Genomic DNA, 18,689 nt, shown 5'->3' on the forward strand with positions numbered 1-18,689 from the left:
TCAAAACCTCTGCTTATGTTAAGAATGGCTGCGAACGCTTGAACTTGCAGGAGAGGAAGGTGCAGGGATTGAGTTGACGCAAATAACTTGGAGAGTCTTAGATATTTTTCTTTGCAGACAAAAAAAAAAAATAAAATCATTTTTGAGAACGATGACGCTTCTGACGTGGATTTCATTAGCAAATCAAAAACTACTATCGGAGTTGGTGTCACTTTTAATCTGGTGGGTGGTCTACGTACGTGTGTGTGTGTGTGTAGGTCTGTGTGTGAGTGTGTGTGTGTGTGTGCAAGCGCATCAGCCAGCTTTATAAAAGGTCTGGAGGTCGGAGGCAGAAGTCAACAAAGATCAGAGAAAGAGAAGCGTCTTTCAACAACATGGACCTCGTAAGTACATTTTACATTTTAAACAGTCTTTGTATAATGTAACATGTTTTTTTAAACAATAAAATGTTACATGTTTTTTTTTTTTAATTAAGAAACTAAATATCTTTGGAAATCTGTTTAAATGGTGGAATTACATTGTAAACCATCAAATAAGATCCTACTAACTTATTTTAAATTGAGTTTGCATTAAAACCGGTGAAACATCCAGCTAGTGTTACAAACAAACTAAATGTAATGATTTGTTTGGTTACTTTATTGTCATCAATTGTTAAGTCATTTTATCTTTTTTTCTTAATTTCTCTCAGTCTAGTCATGTACAAAATTTTCATCAACAGTTTTATAGCTCAATATATTAATGAATTTGCAGTTGTTTTTTTTGCTGTTTTTTTAAGAGTTCAAACCTTCTTTTGCTTTTGGATGACCTTAATATAAGTAAGTAAGTAATATTTATTTATATAGCGCTTTTCGAGACCAGGCAAGTCTATCATCAATTTTTCTTCTTTCCGTCATGAATTAAAACTTGCAAAGACAAAAACTATTTACATTAAAAAGTGTAATTGATTAAAAAAAAATTAAAAAAATCGGAATATGATTGAAATGTAATTAAACATTAAAAATAGTTGTATTAACTGAAATAAATTCTTATTTGTTCTATATCATTTTTATTCATCACTACGGAGAAACTCTTAACTAAAATATTAAGACATTAGATTTAATTTGTGCATTGCAGTTATTTTTAAGTAAGTAAGTAAATAAGTTATTTGTATTTATATAGCGCTTTTCCAGACCAGGGTCACAAAGCGCTTAAACAATCAAAACAATACTCACTAAAATACATACTTTAAAGGTCAAGATAAGACTGAGAACAACACAGGAGTTCAGAATGAGATGAGAATGTAAATCACTTTACTTTCCTTTACTTTTAGGGTAATTTTAACTAATCACCAGACAGATGTGAATTTAAATGTCCCCAAAAAAAGCATGAAAATGCTACTAAAGCACGGCAGGAATTAATATTTTAGACTCTAGAGACGAAACTGTATCTGATCTCTTATCGACACTTGTGTTTGCAGACGTGGAGCTGCTCTGTATCGTCAGTGATCAAACCAGCCAAACATTTTAGGGCAAAACTGTCGTGTCAAATATGTCTCCTGTGAAGTGACGATACAGATTTAAAAAAGAACAGAATAAGACTTAAAAAAGAACAGAATAATATAAGTTTATGTACATAATAAGTCAATGGATTTGTATATAATTGTTAAATTCATCGAGAGGTAACTCATTTTAAACCATTATTTAATTTAAATAAGTGAACACATTTTGAGGTGATTTGAGCAGGAACGGATAAATCCGAGACACTGTTCAAGTCCATATGTTGGTGAATCCATGGACACAAACTCACCTGAAGTATCCGATGTGTTCCAGAAGCGTCAGTCGACCCAGCGGCTCGTGCAGTGGCTCGCTGTCATGCTCCTCGTCTTCTTCACAACTGGACAGTGTCAACAGAGCGAGAGGTGATTAGAAGCTTTTCTTTAAAATCATAATACATCTGATTTAAGAGCGTCTTTAAAGACCCTCAAGGACACTCAGCAGGTGAAAGAGGAAAAATTAAATCACATGAAACAATAACAACAAATGGTAAAAAGCTGTAGAATAAAGTCAGCTTGATTAAAATAGTGCAAAGAGGGTAAAAGGGAATAGAACATATTTTGACTTAGTTTCAGGGACAAAGAAATATCGGTGCCAAAACCCCCCTCAACAAAAACAGCTGGCAGCATTACTTGAGAATAATGACAATAATGTTAATCCACATGATAACACAGTTAAAGATAATAATAGTACTTATAATGAATCACAATAAATTCTTTAAATCACAACTGAAGGGAGTAAATTTTACGATTTTAAGGTGTTTGACGATAAGATGGCTTTAAGAAACATAAAATAAGTCACTGTAAAAGTAAAATTGAATGAATAAATAATAATATTAATGAAAATTATTTATTTATTCATTATTGTTGTTAATATTATCCGTATTTTTAGCTTTTCAATCACCTTATGTATATCATTAAGTTTGAGAAAACAGAAAAAGTTCCAAAACCGGATAAAAGTCTGATCTTTTTCTTTTTAATAATAATGTAAGCTTTACCTGTAAGCTAGATTAGAAGTTAGATTCTCAACCAAAAATGAAGAGAAGGCTACATTTGTCCATCGTCCAGTTTGTAACAGACACAGCTCAATAACCTTTATTTAATTTCTTCATTTTGCACAATTGTCTGAGTAGAGACTCTGTAAATCTTTAGGTCGAAGGGTTCAGGAGATGATATTATTATAGAATATAACACATTGACCTCTGATTCTATTGGACTTGTAGCAAAGATCTGGAATATTTACATTGAGTTTATTTATTATCGCAGGCGTGATATAATATATATTATATAGAGATAATTCATCTTGTTATGTCGCATTGAAAGTCTGACGTTTATGAGTTAGTGAAGCTGTTAATTCTTTAGTTGTAATAAACATATTTGAAGATGTTGTGGCGTTTATCAGTTCTTTGTTTCGACGGCTTATTGTTGTTGTGTGTGCTGCAGTCGCAGAGCTGTGACGGAACACCAGCTGATGCACGACCGCGGACGCACCATCCAGAGTCTGAAGAGACTGATCTGGCTCTCCAGCGCCATGGAGGGTCTCCACACCGCCCAGACCCGCTCCGCGCCCTCCAACTTCTTAAGACCCCGCAACCTGGTGGTGAATCCGGACCGGGTCCAGGCGGCCGAGCCTGTCCGCGTAGAGAGCCTTCTGAGAGACTTCTTTAATCCGTACCTGACCCAAGACCCGGAGTCTTAACGCGACGTCGGTGACGTGAATCCAGAAGCACATCAATGACAGCTTTATTGAAGGAGGTTTTCCTATTTCAGTGGTATTTACCTGCATCAGTCAAATAAACATGTTTTTAAACCTGCCTTCTTCTCTTTTTATGAATTCACAAAGTCAATGGCCTGAATACTGATTCAAACTTTGCATTAATTTAAGGGTAAACTTCTTTGTTTCAATCCAAACATGCTAGTAGAGCAACATTGACAATATTAGTGGAAAGATTGAATATGGTATTACAATACATAGTATTATTTTCATCTTTAAAAAAAACTTGTATTTCTAATTCTAAGAAAAGAAAATCTGATCATTTAAGAATAATTTTCACTTAAGAAATACTTAAGGATTATGTGGGGAAACACAACTCAAGCTAAGAGGGAGAAGCTAGTTAGCATTACTCAGCATTTACTTAGCTATCAAATTCAAGGATTCAATTACTATATTTATTACCTCATTTGTAAACAGTGTACTAGTTAACACTTCGTGTATCAACTAAAACCTTAAAGAACCCCATTCTTGAATACTTTAATACGTTTAGACAGAAAACACTTCATTTTAGAGACATTAGTAGACATGAGCTAGCGTTAGCTTCAGGCTAATAGCAACATAAAAACTCACCAATTGTTGTTTTGTCAGAGTTCGACCTGGTTTGACTTTCAACAAAAATATATTAAATTCACATTAGATCTTTTTTTCAGGATGAACAAGTCAGAGGAACAAGACTGACTGTCAAACTGATGGAGTCTCTGCACGAGAGTTGAACTGCTTGAACAAATAATACAGGAAATGATGAACAAACTCATGCTTCACATGTTAGTTTAAATATAGGGATTTTTATTTTTCTCAAACTGAACAAAAAACAGAAAAACATTTAATGTGAAATGTTTTTTGTATCTCTTATCTGGTACTTGATTGTAATAGTAATATAATTAGTCATATAAAAGTCAACAGTGATTTGTATTTTGATATATTTTATTTATTGAACTGCAAATATGTTCAACAAATGTATGTAAAAAATTTAAAAAAATTTAAAAACTATTTTTGTCAGTAACTTGAAAGCTTCAGCACTACTACAGAAAAACTGTGATTTGTCACGAGTTACTGTGTCATGTTAAACACGACTATTTTTTTAAGGCTAAAAATAACAAATACAAGCAGTTATATACTGCATTTTTATATGGACAGAGGGCGTCAATGACACGGTGATGGATAAAAACTGACAAGATTTATTTATAGTTGTGTAAGGAACTCCTCTAGCAAATCTGTCAAACCTTATAAGCAGTAACTCTTTCTGGGAAACAGGCACCTGTTGATGTTTGTGTGACGTTCTCTGTCAAGATCATAATATTAGTCTGAAATATGCCGTAAGAGGTTTTAAAGTCAATGCAATTGAGGCTTGTGTCAAATTGTTTATGAGCAGAATTTGTATTTTATGTTATGAGGTAGATTTGTTTATTTAATAAATAAAGGTGTTTTAAATAAAATGTGGAAGAAATACTAATAAAAAAGGAAAAGTTTTAAGTTGCTTTTGTAATTGATAGAAATGGTTTATTTTACTGACTTTTGTGTGTGTGTTTGGCATATATATTGGTAGGAGATTGGTGTCTAAACTAATAAAACCCAAAACAGTTTCTTCAACAAATAGTAGCTTCAATCAAAGGAAATATATTCAATTACAAATAATTGTTCTTGAATAAAATAAAAAATGAATAAAACAACAGCTGTTACAATAAAGGAAAAGCTGCTCCAAACAAACACATTTTTAATTTAAAAAAAAAGAAAAAAGGTGTTTGAACACTTTTTATAGATTGAATTTTTTTCTGACTTACTTACTACTTACTTATAATTATATATAATTAAATATAATTATCATAAAGATTAATTTAAATCATCAAAAAAAAGGTTGCTTATATAGAAAAATACTTGGACTTTATTTATATAATGAATACATAAATATATTTTTAATGAATAACATTTTAATGAAGTATACATTTAATTATACAGAAACAAATGTTTATATATATATAATTGGTCCCAGATGTGTGTGGTAAAATTAAATGAATTCATTTAATTGAAATGTTCATCATAAAAACGTGTGTTTTATATAAATTTGAAAAAGATTAATTTAAATCATCCAAAAAATGTTGCTTCAATAAAAAAATACTTTTTAAGACTTTATTTATATAATAAATACATTTCTATTTGTTAAGGTAAGGTAAGGTAAGGTAAAACTTTATTGATCCCTCAGGAGGTCTCCTTTGGGAAATTGTTTGTTCAGGCTTTTCCTTGATTTTCTGGAACTCCTGTGTTGTTCTCAGTATTATCTTGATCTTTAAATGATGTACTTTTTTGAGTATTATTTTGATTGTTTAAGCGCTTTGTGACCCTGGTCTGGAAAAGCGCTATATAAATAAAAATGACTTACTTACTTATAAATATATTTTTAATGAATAACATTTTAATGAAGAATAAATTGAATTATACAGAAACAAAGGTTTATAAATATAATTGGTCCCAGATTTGCGTGTTAAAATTAAACCAAAAACAGTTTAGGATGAAATGTTCATCATAAAAACGTGTGTTTTATTTGACCGGCAGGTGGCAGTGACGCACACACATCAGACCTGTGTAAATGTCCATAGAAGAAGTCGCTCGCTGTGCGTCCACCACAGTGACACCGGTTGTGGTGCTTCATCTACCGCTGCAAATATTCACGCGCCGCACCAAATAAAAGTGGTAAATAACAGAAAGACGCCCGGGGCGGGTGTACTGTCTGTCGACTGGAAGCTCCTCCGCGGTCCCCCGGACTGTCCCCGGCTCTCTCGTCCTGTTTCCGCCCAGGTCTGTTGCGTTAGTCCGGCTGCAGCTGGTTAGCTAACATGCTAGCTGTAGCTCAGTCACCGAGGCTGTCAGTCACACTACACTCACGCGCACTCGATATTACTCGATCACTTAATACATATAACTTATATTTCAATGAACAGTAGCTTCTATGTTCATATTTGGTTTTATTTTCGACAGCAAACGGAACGTGACGCCCGCAGAGACCAAACTAAACACGTTCGCGGCTAAACTGCTAACGGCAGGTTGTTTACTATGACTTCACCGTTGAACGGCTCTTTAAACCATGACAACATGAAATACCGTTTTAGAAATGTCTGGTTCTTCATGTCGACTAGAATTCAAAGCAGCATTTCTGTCATGCTATTTTATTACATTATGATCAATGTGTTTGCTTTTACGGTTTTACTCGACATCACCCGTTATTGTCACATTATGATCCAGAGATCTTCGATTCTCGATTGAACCGTTAAATAATCCAAAGCATATCTAGAACCACCAAAAATGTTTTCGATCATTCCCCCCCACTTGCCTCCTGAAATACACTAGCGATTACGCAATGTCTGTTTACCGGGGATGAGCTTTTAGTGGCGGATATAATAGTTATTACAAAGAAATCACGTGAGATTAAAAAAAAAAAAAAGAAAAACGGTTTTATTTCAATGATTTATGAGTCTGTTCCTCTGGAATGATGTCTTTCTTTGTTAGTTTTCTCATTTGAATGAAGTATGACCTCTGATATTTATTTTAATTTTAATGTTGTATTAAAAAGAAAAACTATTATAAAACTGCATGCTTTTTTGCAAACTTTTATAAATGTATCTTTTAATTCATCAATATAATTTTGTATGAAATTGTTTCCCTTTTAGTCTTTTTTATGTTACACTTTTTGCTTGTTTTTATTTTGCTGCTCAGACTCTAACTTTCATTAATAAACCTGAGCAATAGAAGAAATTGAAAGTATTCCTGTGGATTTATTAAAATCATTTGATGCTATTAAAATAAATTAATATTTTAAAAGACTGTTAAGGTCCTGAACTAGATGGAACGACTACAATTGAACGAAAATCACTGTATCTAATGTGATAAGTGCTTAAACTGGCTTTTGTGTCAGAATCTTTCTTGATGTATATCGTTTATTTTGGTGTTTCCTGAAACAAAAAGGCATGTTAAGTGATTGAATAGGATTTGAAAAGGGTTTAAGAAATGCAGCACGTTCTGACTTGAGTTTAAATTTTATTAAATTATCTGTAATCCTTAAATTGAGTTATTTGAACTATTCAAATGTACATTTTATGTAACTCTTCTATATGTCCTTCTTACTAAATGTCTCATTTATTAACTTATTAACATGTTTACACTTTGTTTATTTAACACATGAAAGAGTGGGTCAAAACGTTTTCAGATGTATTGATTATTTAATTTCCGTCTCTGCAGGTGTCATACTGTGGACCTTTGGGCCTCCAGGCAGGACCGTGGCAGAAGCAGCCTTACTTGGGACCGACTCAGCAGGTAGCAGGGCTCCATGAGCACCACGGGGCAGCAGCAAGGTGGCGGCCTACGCTCTCGCAAAACCCTTGTCCGTGACAAGGACCCGGGGCAGAGCATCGGCATGGAAGCGACCTGCTGGCTGGCCCCCGGTGTGCTGCGCAGGTTGATAGAGCTGCCGTCTCCGCCGCTGTCCAGGCATCAGCTCAAGAGGCTGGAAGAACACAGGTAGGCGACGGGGGATTCTCAAATAGTTCCATCTACATGATGTGTGAAAAGCTTCTTTAAAATGAACAGTGAGATTTATTTGTAGCTCTTTTAGCGGCTGATTCGTTTGGATGATTTGTCATAAACCAAAGTGAAACTACGTGTCAAGGCCAGCCATAATCATGTTTCCTCACAGATACAGCAGTGCCGGATGCTCTCTGTTGGAGCCTCTGATGCAGCGTTACTGGGAGTGGTTAGTGAGACGTGTTCCCTCCTGGATCGCCCCCAACCTGATCACCATCATCGGCCTGGCCACCAACGTCTTCACCACCCTGGTGCTCATCTATTACTGTCCGACTGCCACCGAACAGGTCAGCGTTCAAGAACAAACCTTCCTGATTGGTTCACATCGACTCACTCTTTCATGTTGTTAAAGCTTCCCCATTGTCATGCTTCCCCTTCTGCGGTCCCGCCGTTTCATGGATGTTTTATTCTGCAATATATTACATCTCAAACTGCAGGAATGACAAAGCTCCTTATCATTGATTACCTTGTTACAAACTGATGATTTAGTGATTTAGTTGGTGGCACTCATTAATTAACACTCCGGCTGCATTTCAATACCTGTTTGATTTGCCCCTGTAACGACACACGGAGGGCACTTGGAGATTGAAGTACCTTTTCCTTTTAATAGATTTTCTTCAAACACTATGAATAATAATTAAAAATCAAAATATTTTTCTTCTTCTTTGGTGGGAAACAGACAGCAGCGGTTCATTGCCGCCGCTATGGATGTGTTTTCTGGCCAATATACAGCTCTGAAGGGGACGATGTTCACTCGATCCCTCTGACCTCCAGGGGGATATTTCAAAAGTCTCTTTAGCTGTTTTGAGAATTGGCGGCGGTGCTGAGGGCAAGTGAGCGAGGGGACATAAACCTAGCAGTGCCGCCTACGCATATGTTGCCTTGTTTAAAAGTGATCGACCGCTGTGATTGGTGGGCTGGGCGGCAAGGCATTATGGGAGCTGTTCATGTATACAATACTGAGAGGGTTGTCGAGAAGGACGACACCTTAAATGAAGCTTTTTCCATGTATAAATACTGTTTATTTAAGATGGTAAAACATTAAATGTTCACTATTTTGCAGATCAGTTTATTGTGATGGTATTGGGAACCTAACCCCTTAGATCAGGGGTCGGGAACCTGGTCCAGAAAGAGCCGCAGTGGGTGCAGGTTTTCGTTCCAACCATTCAAGAGGACACATTTTATGCAATCAGGTGTCTTAGGAGTGTAATCAGTTGATTGTCAGTCTGGTGTTGCTTGTTCAGCTGAAACCTCATTGGTTAAACTGTACATGCTTGATCGGTTGGAACAAAAACCTGCACCCACTGCGGCTCTTTCTGGACCAGGTTCCCTACCCCTGCCTTAGATGTACAAAGAGAAACCACATAAATATTCACTTAAAGGAGTTAAACATCACAAATCTGTCTGTCAACCTGGAGATTGACTGGTTTCTCTGCGGCGTCAGGCTCCTCTCTGGGCGTACCTGCTGTGTGCCGTGGGTCTGTTTGTCTACCAGTCGCTGGACGCCATCGACGGGAAGCAGGCGCGAAGAACCAACAGCAGTTCTCCTCTGGGTGAACTGTTTGACCACGGCTGTGACTCCCTTTCCACTGGTCGGTTCACTTCCCGCGGGACTTCATCGTCTTCTCCGTGTCGTTCTAAACTTGATTTGTGTCCCCAGTGTTTGTGGTTCTGGGAACCAGCATAGCAGTGCAGCTGGGGACCAATCCAGACTGGATGTTCTTCTGCTGCTTTGCCGGGATGTTTATGTTCTACTGTGCCCACTGGCAGACCTACGTGTCTGGCACGCTGCGCTTCGGCATGTAAGTCAATTCATGCGTTTCCTTTTTATACAGACAGTCTGTGTTTTGTTGTTTATGTTTCTTGGCTTCATGTTTGTTCAGTAAAGGTACTTGGAAATGATAAAAATAATCAATAGAAATGAGGTTTCATGTTGAGTCTTGATCACTCTTGCTTCAACAGGTTCAGGTTTTGTAACCGGCCATTAACTGGTTCTAAATGTTGCCATGGCGATGTAGTCGTTGCTTGAATCTTGTGTCAAACATCTCAATTGTCCAAAGATGCTTCTCTCAATTACTGCGGGATGATTAGAGTGGAAGCTGGAAATGTCACAGGTTGTCGGGGTTAAGATATTTTTCTGCAGAGTATTTTGGATTCATCAGGAAATCGGTTTATTCTTTAAAGTTCTGAGGGTTCTAAAATATTAAAGTATATTGGTGTCATCAAAACATTAAATGGTTAAATTTAACATTTTATTTTACTGTAGTATTGTTGCCGTTTTAAGCTTTTAATTATTTTTGGTAATTATTGAAAATAAATTGTATATTATATTATTTGTATGATGTTTTTCAATAAATTAAAATTTATTTTACACATTGAGTTTAATATTCTTTATTCCTCTTATTTAGAAAATGCATCTAAAATATATATTTTTTTTAATTTTTCACCTTTTAAATTAAATAAAAAAATGTTGTTGTTATGGTGCCACCAGGCGATAGATTGCGACAAAAACATGATCATGTGACCTCATAAAACTCTGAGTCACTCATTAACGGTGGATACAAATGCAAGGATTTAAACTATTTCCAACTAATGGTAGTTTTACATTTTGATTTAAATTTAACAGTTAGAGTGGCTCGGTGCTCGATTGCTTTAGTCTAGTGAAATGTTACTAGCATAGCAAGATTTATATTGACTTAAAACGCTACAAAATAAAAAAAATAATGAATTTAGAAAATGTATTTTTGGAATTAAAAAATCAAAATCTAGGTGTAAGGAAAAAATAAGTACCAACAATCATTTTGAAAATATACAATATCTTTAATGTAAATATTTAAAGAAAAGTCTATCTTTCAATATAGAAATTATTAAAATTAAATTAGTCAAAATAACCTTTTAAATGCTCAAAAACCACCACAACGTTTCAATAAAACTTTTAATTTTAAATGTTAAATTCAACCATTCAATATTCTGATGACCCTGATGTACTTGAATAATCAATGTTTATTTTAAACTCATTTAACCCTTGTGTTAACTCAGACAAACGTCTGTATTAAACAAGGGCATGTTGTGTGTGTAGATTTGACATTATAGAGGTTCAGCTCTGCCTCTCAGGATTGCTGATGCTCACTGCCACCGCGGGCCCCGGCCTGTGGAACGTGACGGTAAAAACACGCTGACCGGCGGCCGCGAGACCCCCTGCTGTCGGCTCCCACACTCACCTCTGACCCTGGACACTCTTGGGTCCGCTCGTCTTGAAGTGCAGTCGGTGAAGGACGTTCTAAAAGTACTGCAGTAAGATTGGAAACACCGAGCAGAAACGCAGAAGTTGAATCTGTGGTTTGTTTCTCTCTGCTTGTAATTGGACACTCATGCCAGATGTCAGCTGATCGTACGGTTGCACAAGGATGGAGTTACACTGCCTTAACATGTCAACAACTCATGAGAGAAAACATTTGACTCAGGGTCTCTTGTAGGGGTTTGAGAAAATATACATAATATTTAAGTAATATGGATATATTTAAGTGTATAAAATAAAATACTTTCCATATTTTTATATACAAATAAAAAATTTTCATTTTTGTGTTACAATTAAACTTCTGGCTGCTAGATGGCAGCAGTCATTACGTCCTCCTCAACTTAAGCAAGGATGAAATCCGGCTAGAGGCCGGGCTATGACTGAGGACGAGAGGATACGGTGACTCTGGCGGCTTTTTAAGATGATTTTTGGATATATTTTGGTTTGAAAACAAGTGAAAGCAGTTACGACTTCGTCAAGAGTCATTTGGTCTGTAAATACTATAGTATCACAATACCAGAGTCAAGTACTCGACAATACTACACATATATACTTGTTACTACACTATCACAACACCAGAGTCAAGTACTCAACAATACTACACATATATCCTTGTTACTACACTATCACAACACCAGAGTCAAGTACTGGACAATACTACACATATATACTTGTTACTACACTATCACAACACCAGAGTCAAGTACTCAACAATACTACACATATATACTTGTTACTACACTATCACAACACCAGAGTCAAGTACTGGACAATACTACACATATATACTTGTTACTACACTATCACGACACCAGAGTCAAGTACTGGACAATACTACACATATATACTTGTTACTACACTATCACAACACCAGAGTCAAGTACTCAACAATACTACACATATATACTTGTTACTACACTATCACAACACCAGAGTCAAGTACTTGACAATACTACACATATATATACTTGTTACTACACTATCACAACACCAGAGTCAAGTACTGGACAATACTACACATATATACTTGTTACTACACTATCACAACACCAGAGTCAAGTACTCAACAATACTACACATATATACTTGTTACTACACTATCACAACACCAGAGTCAAGTACTGGACAATACTACACATATATCCTTGTTACTACACTATCACAACACCAGAGTCAAGTACAACAATACTACAGTATCATGATATATCGTATTGTTGACCCTGTATCGTGATACTTATCGACAGGTTCTTGACAGTACACACCACTAGTCTCTCCTTGATTCTTGTGACTCATGAAAGGAGAGAATCTTCAGTTGCATTAGAAGCTCACAGCAGGAGGTCATGACATGTAAAGCGAGGAATAATCCATCACTTAACGTTGACCGATGATCACCGACTGCCTTCAGCGCGAGCGAGGGTTGTGGTATCTCCATGCAGAGGGTCAGCGGCTCGTCTCCCCGTCCAGCCTTGTATTGTCGGAAGTTTGCTGTGATTGTGGACGTGACTAATGGTGTGTTTCCAATCTCTGCTTCTCTCCTCTCGCTCAGCATTGATGTGACTGAGGTGCAAATCTTCATAATTGTCATGTATTTGCTGGCCGCCCTGGGAGGATCTGCTTTTTGGCAGTCACTGGTAATTCTGTCCGATTCTTGTACTTTTAATTTTGTTTAACAAATCCTCAATCCGTGTGTAATAACTGTGTAATAGTGAATCTAACCTGACGACGGATGAGTGAAGCTTCTGTGCATGAGATGCTGATAGTGTGCACGTGTCTTGTCGCTCGAGCGATTCCTTCGGTACTTTAACGTTGTGATGTTTCGCTCCCTAGATTCCCATCCTAAACATCCAGATGAAAATGGTTCCTGCCATTTTCACCTTTTTAGGCGCCATCTTCTCCTGCACCAATTACTTCAGAGTCATCTTCACCGGCGGCGTCGGCAAGAACGGATCCACCATAGCTGTGAGTGTCGAGAGACTGGTCTTCAAGTTGAGACTCACTGCTGATTGTGTGTTTGTTGTGTGGTGTGTGTCCTCAGGGAACCAGCGTCCTCTCCCCCGTCCTTCACATCGGCTCAGTTATAATCCTGGCCATGATGATCTACAAGAAGTCTGCGGTGCAGCTCTTCGAGAAACACCCGTGTCTTTACATCCTGGCGTTTGGATTCGTCTCCGCCAAAATCACCAATAAACTAGTCGTAAGTGGAAGATTCATTCCGGGTCAGATGCATCCTCCCGCCCAACTAGTTTACATTTGACTCATGATTAACCTTTAATACTAGAAAATACATGTTATTAGTCTTAACTCTCTCTGTCTGCTTGAATTACTTTGAGATTTCCTTGTTTTATAAGATTTTTCATTGAAGAAGAAAGAGAGGAGAACTGCCATGTATTACTCCTCGAGGTTCTGTAGTATTACTCCACCAGGCTTGGTAGGATTACTCCACCAGGCTCTGTAGTATTACTCCATGAGGCTCTGTAGTATTACTCCTCAAGGCTCTGTAGTATTACTCCATGAGGCTCTGTAGTATTACTCCACCAGGCTCTGTAGTATTACTCCTCGAGGCTCTGTGGTATTACTCCATAAGGCTCTGTAGGATTACTCCACCAGGCTCTGTAGTATTACTCCTCAAGGCTCTGTAGTATTACTCCACCAGGCTCTGTAGTATTACTCCTCGAGGCACTGTAGTATTACTCCTCGAGGTTCTGTAGTATTACTCCACCAGGCTTGGTAGGATTACTCCACCAGGCTCTGTAGTATTACTCCGCGAGGCTCTGTAGTATTACTCCTCAAGGCTCTGTAGTATTACTCCATGAGGCTCTGTAGTATTACTCCTCGAGGCTCTGTAGTATTACTCCTCGAGGCTCTGTAGTATTACTCCATGAGGCTCTGTAGGATTACTCCACCAGGCTCTGTAGTATTACTCCTCAAGGCTCTGTAGTATTACTCCATAAGGCTCTGTAGGATTACTCCACCAGGCTCTGTAGTATTACTCCTCAAGGCTCTGTAGTATTACTCCATGAGGCTCTGTAGTATTACTCCATGAGGCTCTGTAGTATTACTCCATGAGGCTCTGTAGTATTACTCCACCAGGCCCTGTAGTATTACTCCTCGAGGCTCAGTAGTATTACTCCATGAGGCTCTGTAGTATTAATCCACCAGGCTCTGTGTTATTACTCCTCGAGGCTCTGTATTATTACTCCATGAGGCTCTGTAGTATTAATCCACCAGGCTCTGTAGTATTACTCCTCGAGGCTCTGTAGTATTACTCCACCAGGCTTGGTAGTATTACTCCACCAGGCTTGGTAGTATTACTCCACCAGGCTCTGTAGTATTACTCCTCGAGGCTCTGTAGTATTACTCCATGATGCTCTGTAGTATTACTCCACCAGGCTCTGTAGTATTACTCCTCGAGGCTCAGTAGTATTACTCCTCGAGGCTCTGTATTATTACTCCATGAGGCTCTGTGGTATTAATCCACCAGGCTCTGTAGTATTACTCTTCGAGGCTCTGTAGTATTACACCACCAGGCCCTGAAGTATTAATCCACGAGGCTCTGTAGTATTACTCCTCCAGGCACTGCAGTATTACTCCGCCAGGCTCTGTAATATTACTCCACCAGGCCCTGTAGTATTACTCCTCAAGGCTCTGTAGTATTACTCCTTGAAGCTCTGTAGTATTACTCCTTGAAGCTCTGTAGTATTACTCTACCAGGCTCTGTAGTATTACTCCTCAGGGCTCTGTAGTATTACTTCATAAGGCTCTGTAGGATTACTCCACCAGGCTCTGTAGTATTACTCCTCAAGGCTCTGTAGTATTACTCCATGAGGCTCTGTAGTATTACTCCATGAGGCTCTGTAGTATTACTCCATGAGGCTCTGTAGTATTACTCCATGAGGCTCTGTAGTATTACTCCACCAGGCCCTGTAGTATTACTCCTCGAGGCTCAGTAGTATTACTCCATGAGGCTCTGTAGTATTAATCCACCAGGCTCTGTGTTATTACTCCTCGAGGCTCTGTATTATTACTCCATGAGGCTCTGTAGTATTAATCCACCAGGCTCTGTAGTATTACTCCTCGAGGCTCTGTAGTATTACTCCACCAGGCTTGGTAGTATTACTCCACCAGGCTTGGTAGTATTACTCCACCAGGCTCTGTAGTATTACTCCTCGAGGCTCTGTAGTATTACTCCATGATGCTCTGTAGTATTACTCCACCAGGCTCTGTAGTATTACTCCTCAAGGCTCAGTAGTATTACTCCTCGAGGCTCTGTATTATTACTCCATGAGGCTCTGTGGTATTAATCCACCAGGCTCTGTAGTATTACTCTTCGAGGCTCTGTAGTATTACACCACCAGGCCCTGAAGTATTAATCCACGAGGCTCTGTAGTATTACTCCTCCAGGCACTGCAGTATTACTCCACCAGGCTCTGTAATATTACTCCACCAGGCCCTGTAGTATTACTCCTCAAGGCTCTGTAGTATTACTCCTTGAAGCTCTGTAGTATTACTCCTTGAAGCTCTGTAGTATTACTCTACCAGGCTCTGTAGTATTACTCCTCGAGGCTAGTTTGCTTTTGAAAAAGTAAATAAAAAAAAAAGAAATAGTTCTGAAGAGTAAATGTTTACAGGATGTCGACTTCCTGTCTCAACAGGTCGCCCACATGACGAAGAGTGAAATGCATCTTCATGATTTAGCCTTTCTGGGACCAGGACTTCTGTTCCTCAATCAGTATTTCAATAGTTTTATCGACGAGTACCTGGTGCTGTGGCTCGCTTTGGTAAGTGGAGAACGATCGAGAAAACTTTTTATTGTTCATTATTCTCTTAACAAAACTTTACTTCTTTTTTTTTAATGATTTTGTTATTAATTTATTTTCTAATTTAATTCAATATTCAGTTTATTGAAAAGGTTGAATTTGTATACTATTTTCTAAATGAATGAGTACTTTTTAACCCATAGAGTTTGAAGTTCTAATTACAATAATCCATAAATAAATGTTCCAAATTCAAGCGACTTTTACTCGTAGCAGTTCAAATTCAACGTGAAACTGACGCTTCCCTCCGCCGCAGGTCATTTCCTTCTTCGACCTGGTGCGTTACTGCGTCAGCGTGTGCAACCAGATCGCCTGCCATCTCCACATCTTCGTTTTTAAAATCAAGCCTTGCTCCGTGCTCAGCAGCGCCACCCACTGAGCACCACAGACTCTTCCTCTCGTCTTCTTCTGGTGTGTCTGTCGTCCAGTAGAGGAGACGAGGACCACACGGTGTACAAGTTTGTGCTTCTGCCAACTGAATGTGAGGACAAATAATCTAATATATAATATGAATAATGAGTATTATTGTTCTTGTTTCTCTCTCAGCAGTGCAGGTTTGACTGTGTACCAGTACTTTACAAATACTTCAGGTGAGGTCAGGTGCTACTCGCTGTGTTCCGGGAAAAATAACTCTTAAGTGTTTTAACTTTTTCTTTCACATGACTATGATTTTTGTAATATTCTCAGAACTTTTGCTATGATTACTGTAAATACTCAACCGTTGCCGCGACGACGCTTCTCTCACCGAAACCGTTCGTCCGCGACTCGAACCTTCGGCACATTTCAACGACGCTGTGCAGCCGCTCGTGTCGACTGAACGCAGTTTTGGTGGAAACGTCATCCTCAGTATATGATACTTTTATTTATTATATTTTTTTGTTTTAAAAACGGCGGCTACATACACCTGTACTTCAAGTACACACGTCACTTCTTATATGACGACTAGAAAGTGTCTCGTATAAGAACATTCACACACACGTTTGACCTGAACATGTGACGACTCGAGTCAAACAAACATTGACCATGTACACAAGTACACAACAGAACACTGTGAAGGTGACATTTCACATTCACTCGCGTATTTCTACTGCAGACCAAAACACCTAAATAAGAAACTTCATTTCTTTATAGCTTTGTCTCTCATGAACACAAAAACACGACATGATTGAATGTTGATGAAGAAAAAAGATCTTGTAAAGCAAGATGTTTAACAAATATTTGCAGCAAAAACCTCTTAAATATTGTGACGTCGAGTCCGACACGCACAGAAGTTTTGTTCTTCTTTGTTTCCCTTGAGATCCATTTATAGAGGATTATTTGATTTATCTTTTGGTCATGTGACCCGATCTGTGTCTCAAAGGTTTTTCCAGCTGGGATCGAGTTTCAGCCTCGGTCCGAAAATAATTAAATCATTTTAAAAAAGTCCCAAAAGATTGTAACGAAGATCTTGTGTCGGATCACAAACGTATTAGAACCTAATTTAGTTCGAAGCTTCATATGTTCATTCAGGGAACAAAGCTACCTTTTTTCAAGAGTGAAAAAATGTTGTTTTTTTCATCAAACATTTTTTTGTTTTAGCAAAAATGCCTCCGTTACGTTTCCACCGAAACCCGAGCAGAGCGGTTGCACAGGAAGTGGATGTGGAGCAATAAAGATCTTCGTAGTCCAAGAGATTCACATGAAACTGCTGCGGCGGAATATTAGTTGACCATCGTTGACCGTCACTGTTGCGCCTCATGATAAATGTTCAGTGTTGCTGCTTCTCATGGCCTGTACTCGTGTGGAAGACTCACTTTCACCTGCTCTTTTCTTCTTTTTTTTTAGTTTCCACATCTCGTGCCTGTTTTTATGATTTGGGTTCTGACTGCAGAAACTGTAACGACTGTTTGTTCCATAATGTTCAAGAAAAATGTTTAATGCCAAGCCGTGGTCCGAGTCGTTCATGTTTCGACGAGTGTTATATTGTTGGATCTTTGTTGAGCATTTTAGTGTTTATATATATATTGATGCTAGTTTTGTAAAAGGAGCTCTAGCTCACATGTAGTAAATGTTCTTCTCTCTAAGATGCAGTAAGTTCCTCATCATGAACATGTTTTACACTTATTACTTTATAAAGTTGATCTGAAATCTGTACGAATGAGAGGTTACGAGAGTCCATTATGACGTAACAATGGCTTCACTCCTCCTCCAGCTGTAATCACGCTTCACTTTGATTATACAACGAGTCCATGGGAGGTGGAGACCACCGGGATTGATGACGCACCTCCATGTTTGACCAATCACAGCAGATTGGGTGTGGTTATGGTCAACAAGACTTCATCTCCAGAAAAACAGTGTTTTCAATCATTTTTAATGTCAATATTTAGTTTTGTACCAAAACACACTGATTATACATCACAAATACACACCTTAGATTAACATTAAGAGAAGACGCCAGTGAAAAAGTCTGGGCCTCTTTAAGTAAGTTAGTAAGTAATTTATATTTTAGAGCACTTTTGTAGACCAGGGTCACAAAGCGCTTAAATCAAAACAATACTCAATTAAACATATGCTAAAGGTCAAAGGTCAAGACAAGACGGAGACAAACACAGGAGTCTCAGAGAATCAAGGAAAAGCCATCATGGATAAAAGTGTTTTTCTCTTCCTGCTGCTCCTGCAACCGATTAATTAAAAAAATGAAATAAGATTAAATAAGTATTC

The 18,689-nt window shown here is 38.0% G+C and overlaps 2 protein-coding genes across 4 annotated transcripts; both read left to right on the forward strand.

Moving 5' to 3' along the window:
• Nucleotides 1–319: 319 nt before the first annotated feature.
• Nucleotides 320–3,345, forward strand: pth4 (parathyroid hormone 4). Its single transcript, XM_087801227.1, has 3 exons — nucleotides 320–383; nucleotides 1,809–1,897; nucleotides 2,975–3,345. The coding sequence occupies exons 1-3, from the start codon at nucleotides 375–377 to the stop codon at nucleotides 3,228–3,230; spliced, it is 354 nt and encodes a 117-aa protein (XP_087657353.1). The 5' UTR covers nucleotides 320–374; the 3' UTR covers nucleotides 3,231–3,345.
• Nucleotides 3,346–5,896: 2,551 nt separating this feature from the next.
• cept1b (choline/ethanolamine phosphotransferase 1b) lies at nucleotides 5,897–17,912 on the forward strand. 3 transcript variants are annotated; one of them, XM_087800898.1, is made up of 10 exons: nucleotides 5,897–5,993; nucleotides 7,536–7,814; nucleotides 7,990–8,164; nucleotides 9,322–9,469; nucleotides 9,538–9,679; nucleotides 12,722–12,806; nucleotides 13,003–13,134; nucleotides 13,211–13,369; nucleotides 15,828–15,953; nucleotides 16,246–17,912. In XM_087800898.1, the coding sequence occupies exons 2-10, from the start codon at nucleotides 7,624–7,626 to the stop codon at nucleotides 16,366–16,368; spliced, it is 1,281 nt and encodes a 426-aa protein (XP_087657024.1). In that variant the 5' UTR covers nucleotides 5,897–5,993; nucleotides 7,536–7,623; the 3' UTR covers nucleotides 16,369–17,912. The 3 variants fall into 3 exon arrangements, with proteins under 3 accessions (XP_087657024.1, XP_087657025.1, XP_087657023.1); XM_087800899.1 differs by lacking the exon at nucleotides 12,722–12,806 and adding an exon at nucleotides 10,957–11,041 and having other exon boundaries at nucleotides 5,920–6,098; XM_087800897.1 differs by having other exon boundaries at nucleotides 5,920–6,098.
• Nucleotides 17,913–18,689: the final 777 nt, after the last annotated feature.

The sequence above is a fragment of the Callionymus lyra genome, chromosome 10 (genome assembly GCF_982586985.1).
Source record: "Callionymus lyra chromosome 10, fCalLyr1.hap1.1, whole genome shotgun sequence".
Taxonomy (NCBI): domain Eukaryota; kingdom Metazoa; phylum Chordata; class Actinopteri; order Syngnathiformes; family Callionymidae; genus Callionymus; species Callionymus lyra.

What these genes read in the sequence shown, in the direction of transcription:
- pth4 (XM_087801227.1), top strand. An exon ending in CAGTGTCAACAGAGCGAGAG is followed by an intron (nt 1,898 to 2,974) that starts GTGATTAGAAGC and finishes TGTGTGCTGCAG; the next exon opens with TCGCAGAGCTGTGACGGAAC.
- cept1b (XM_087800898.1), top strand. Translation starts at nt 7,624, where the DNA reads ATGAGCACCACGGGGCAGCAGCAAGGTGGCGGCCTACGCTCTCGCAAA. An exon ending in AAGAGGCTGGAAGAACACAG is followed by an intron (nt 7,815 to 7,989) that starts GTAGGCGACGGG and finishes GTTTCCTCACAG; the next exon opens with ATACAGCAGTGCCGGATGCT. An exon ending in CTGCTTTTTGGCAGTCACTG is followed by an intron (nt 12,807 to 13,002) that starts GTAATTCTGTCC and finishes TTCGCTCCCTAG; the next exon opens with ATTCCCATCCTAAACATCCA.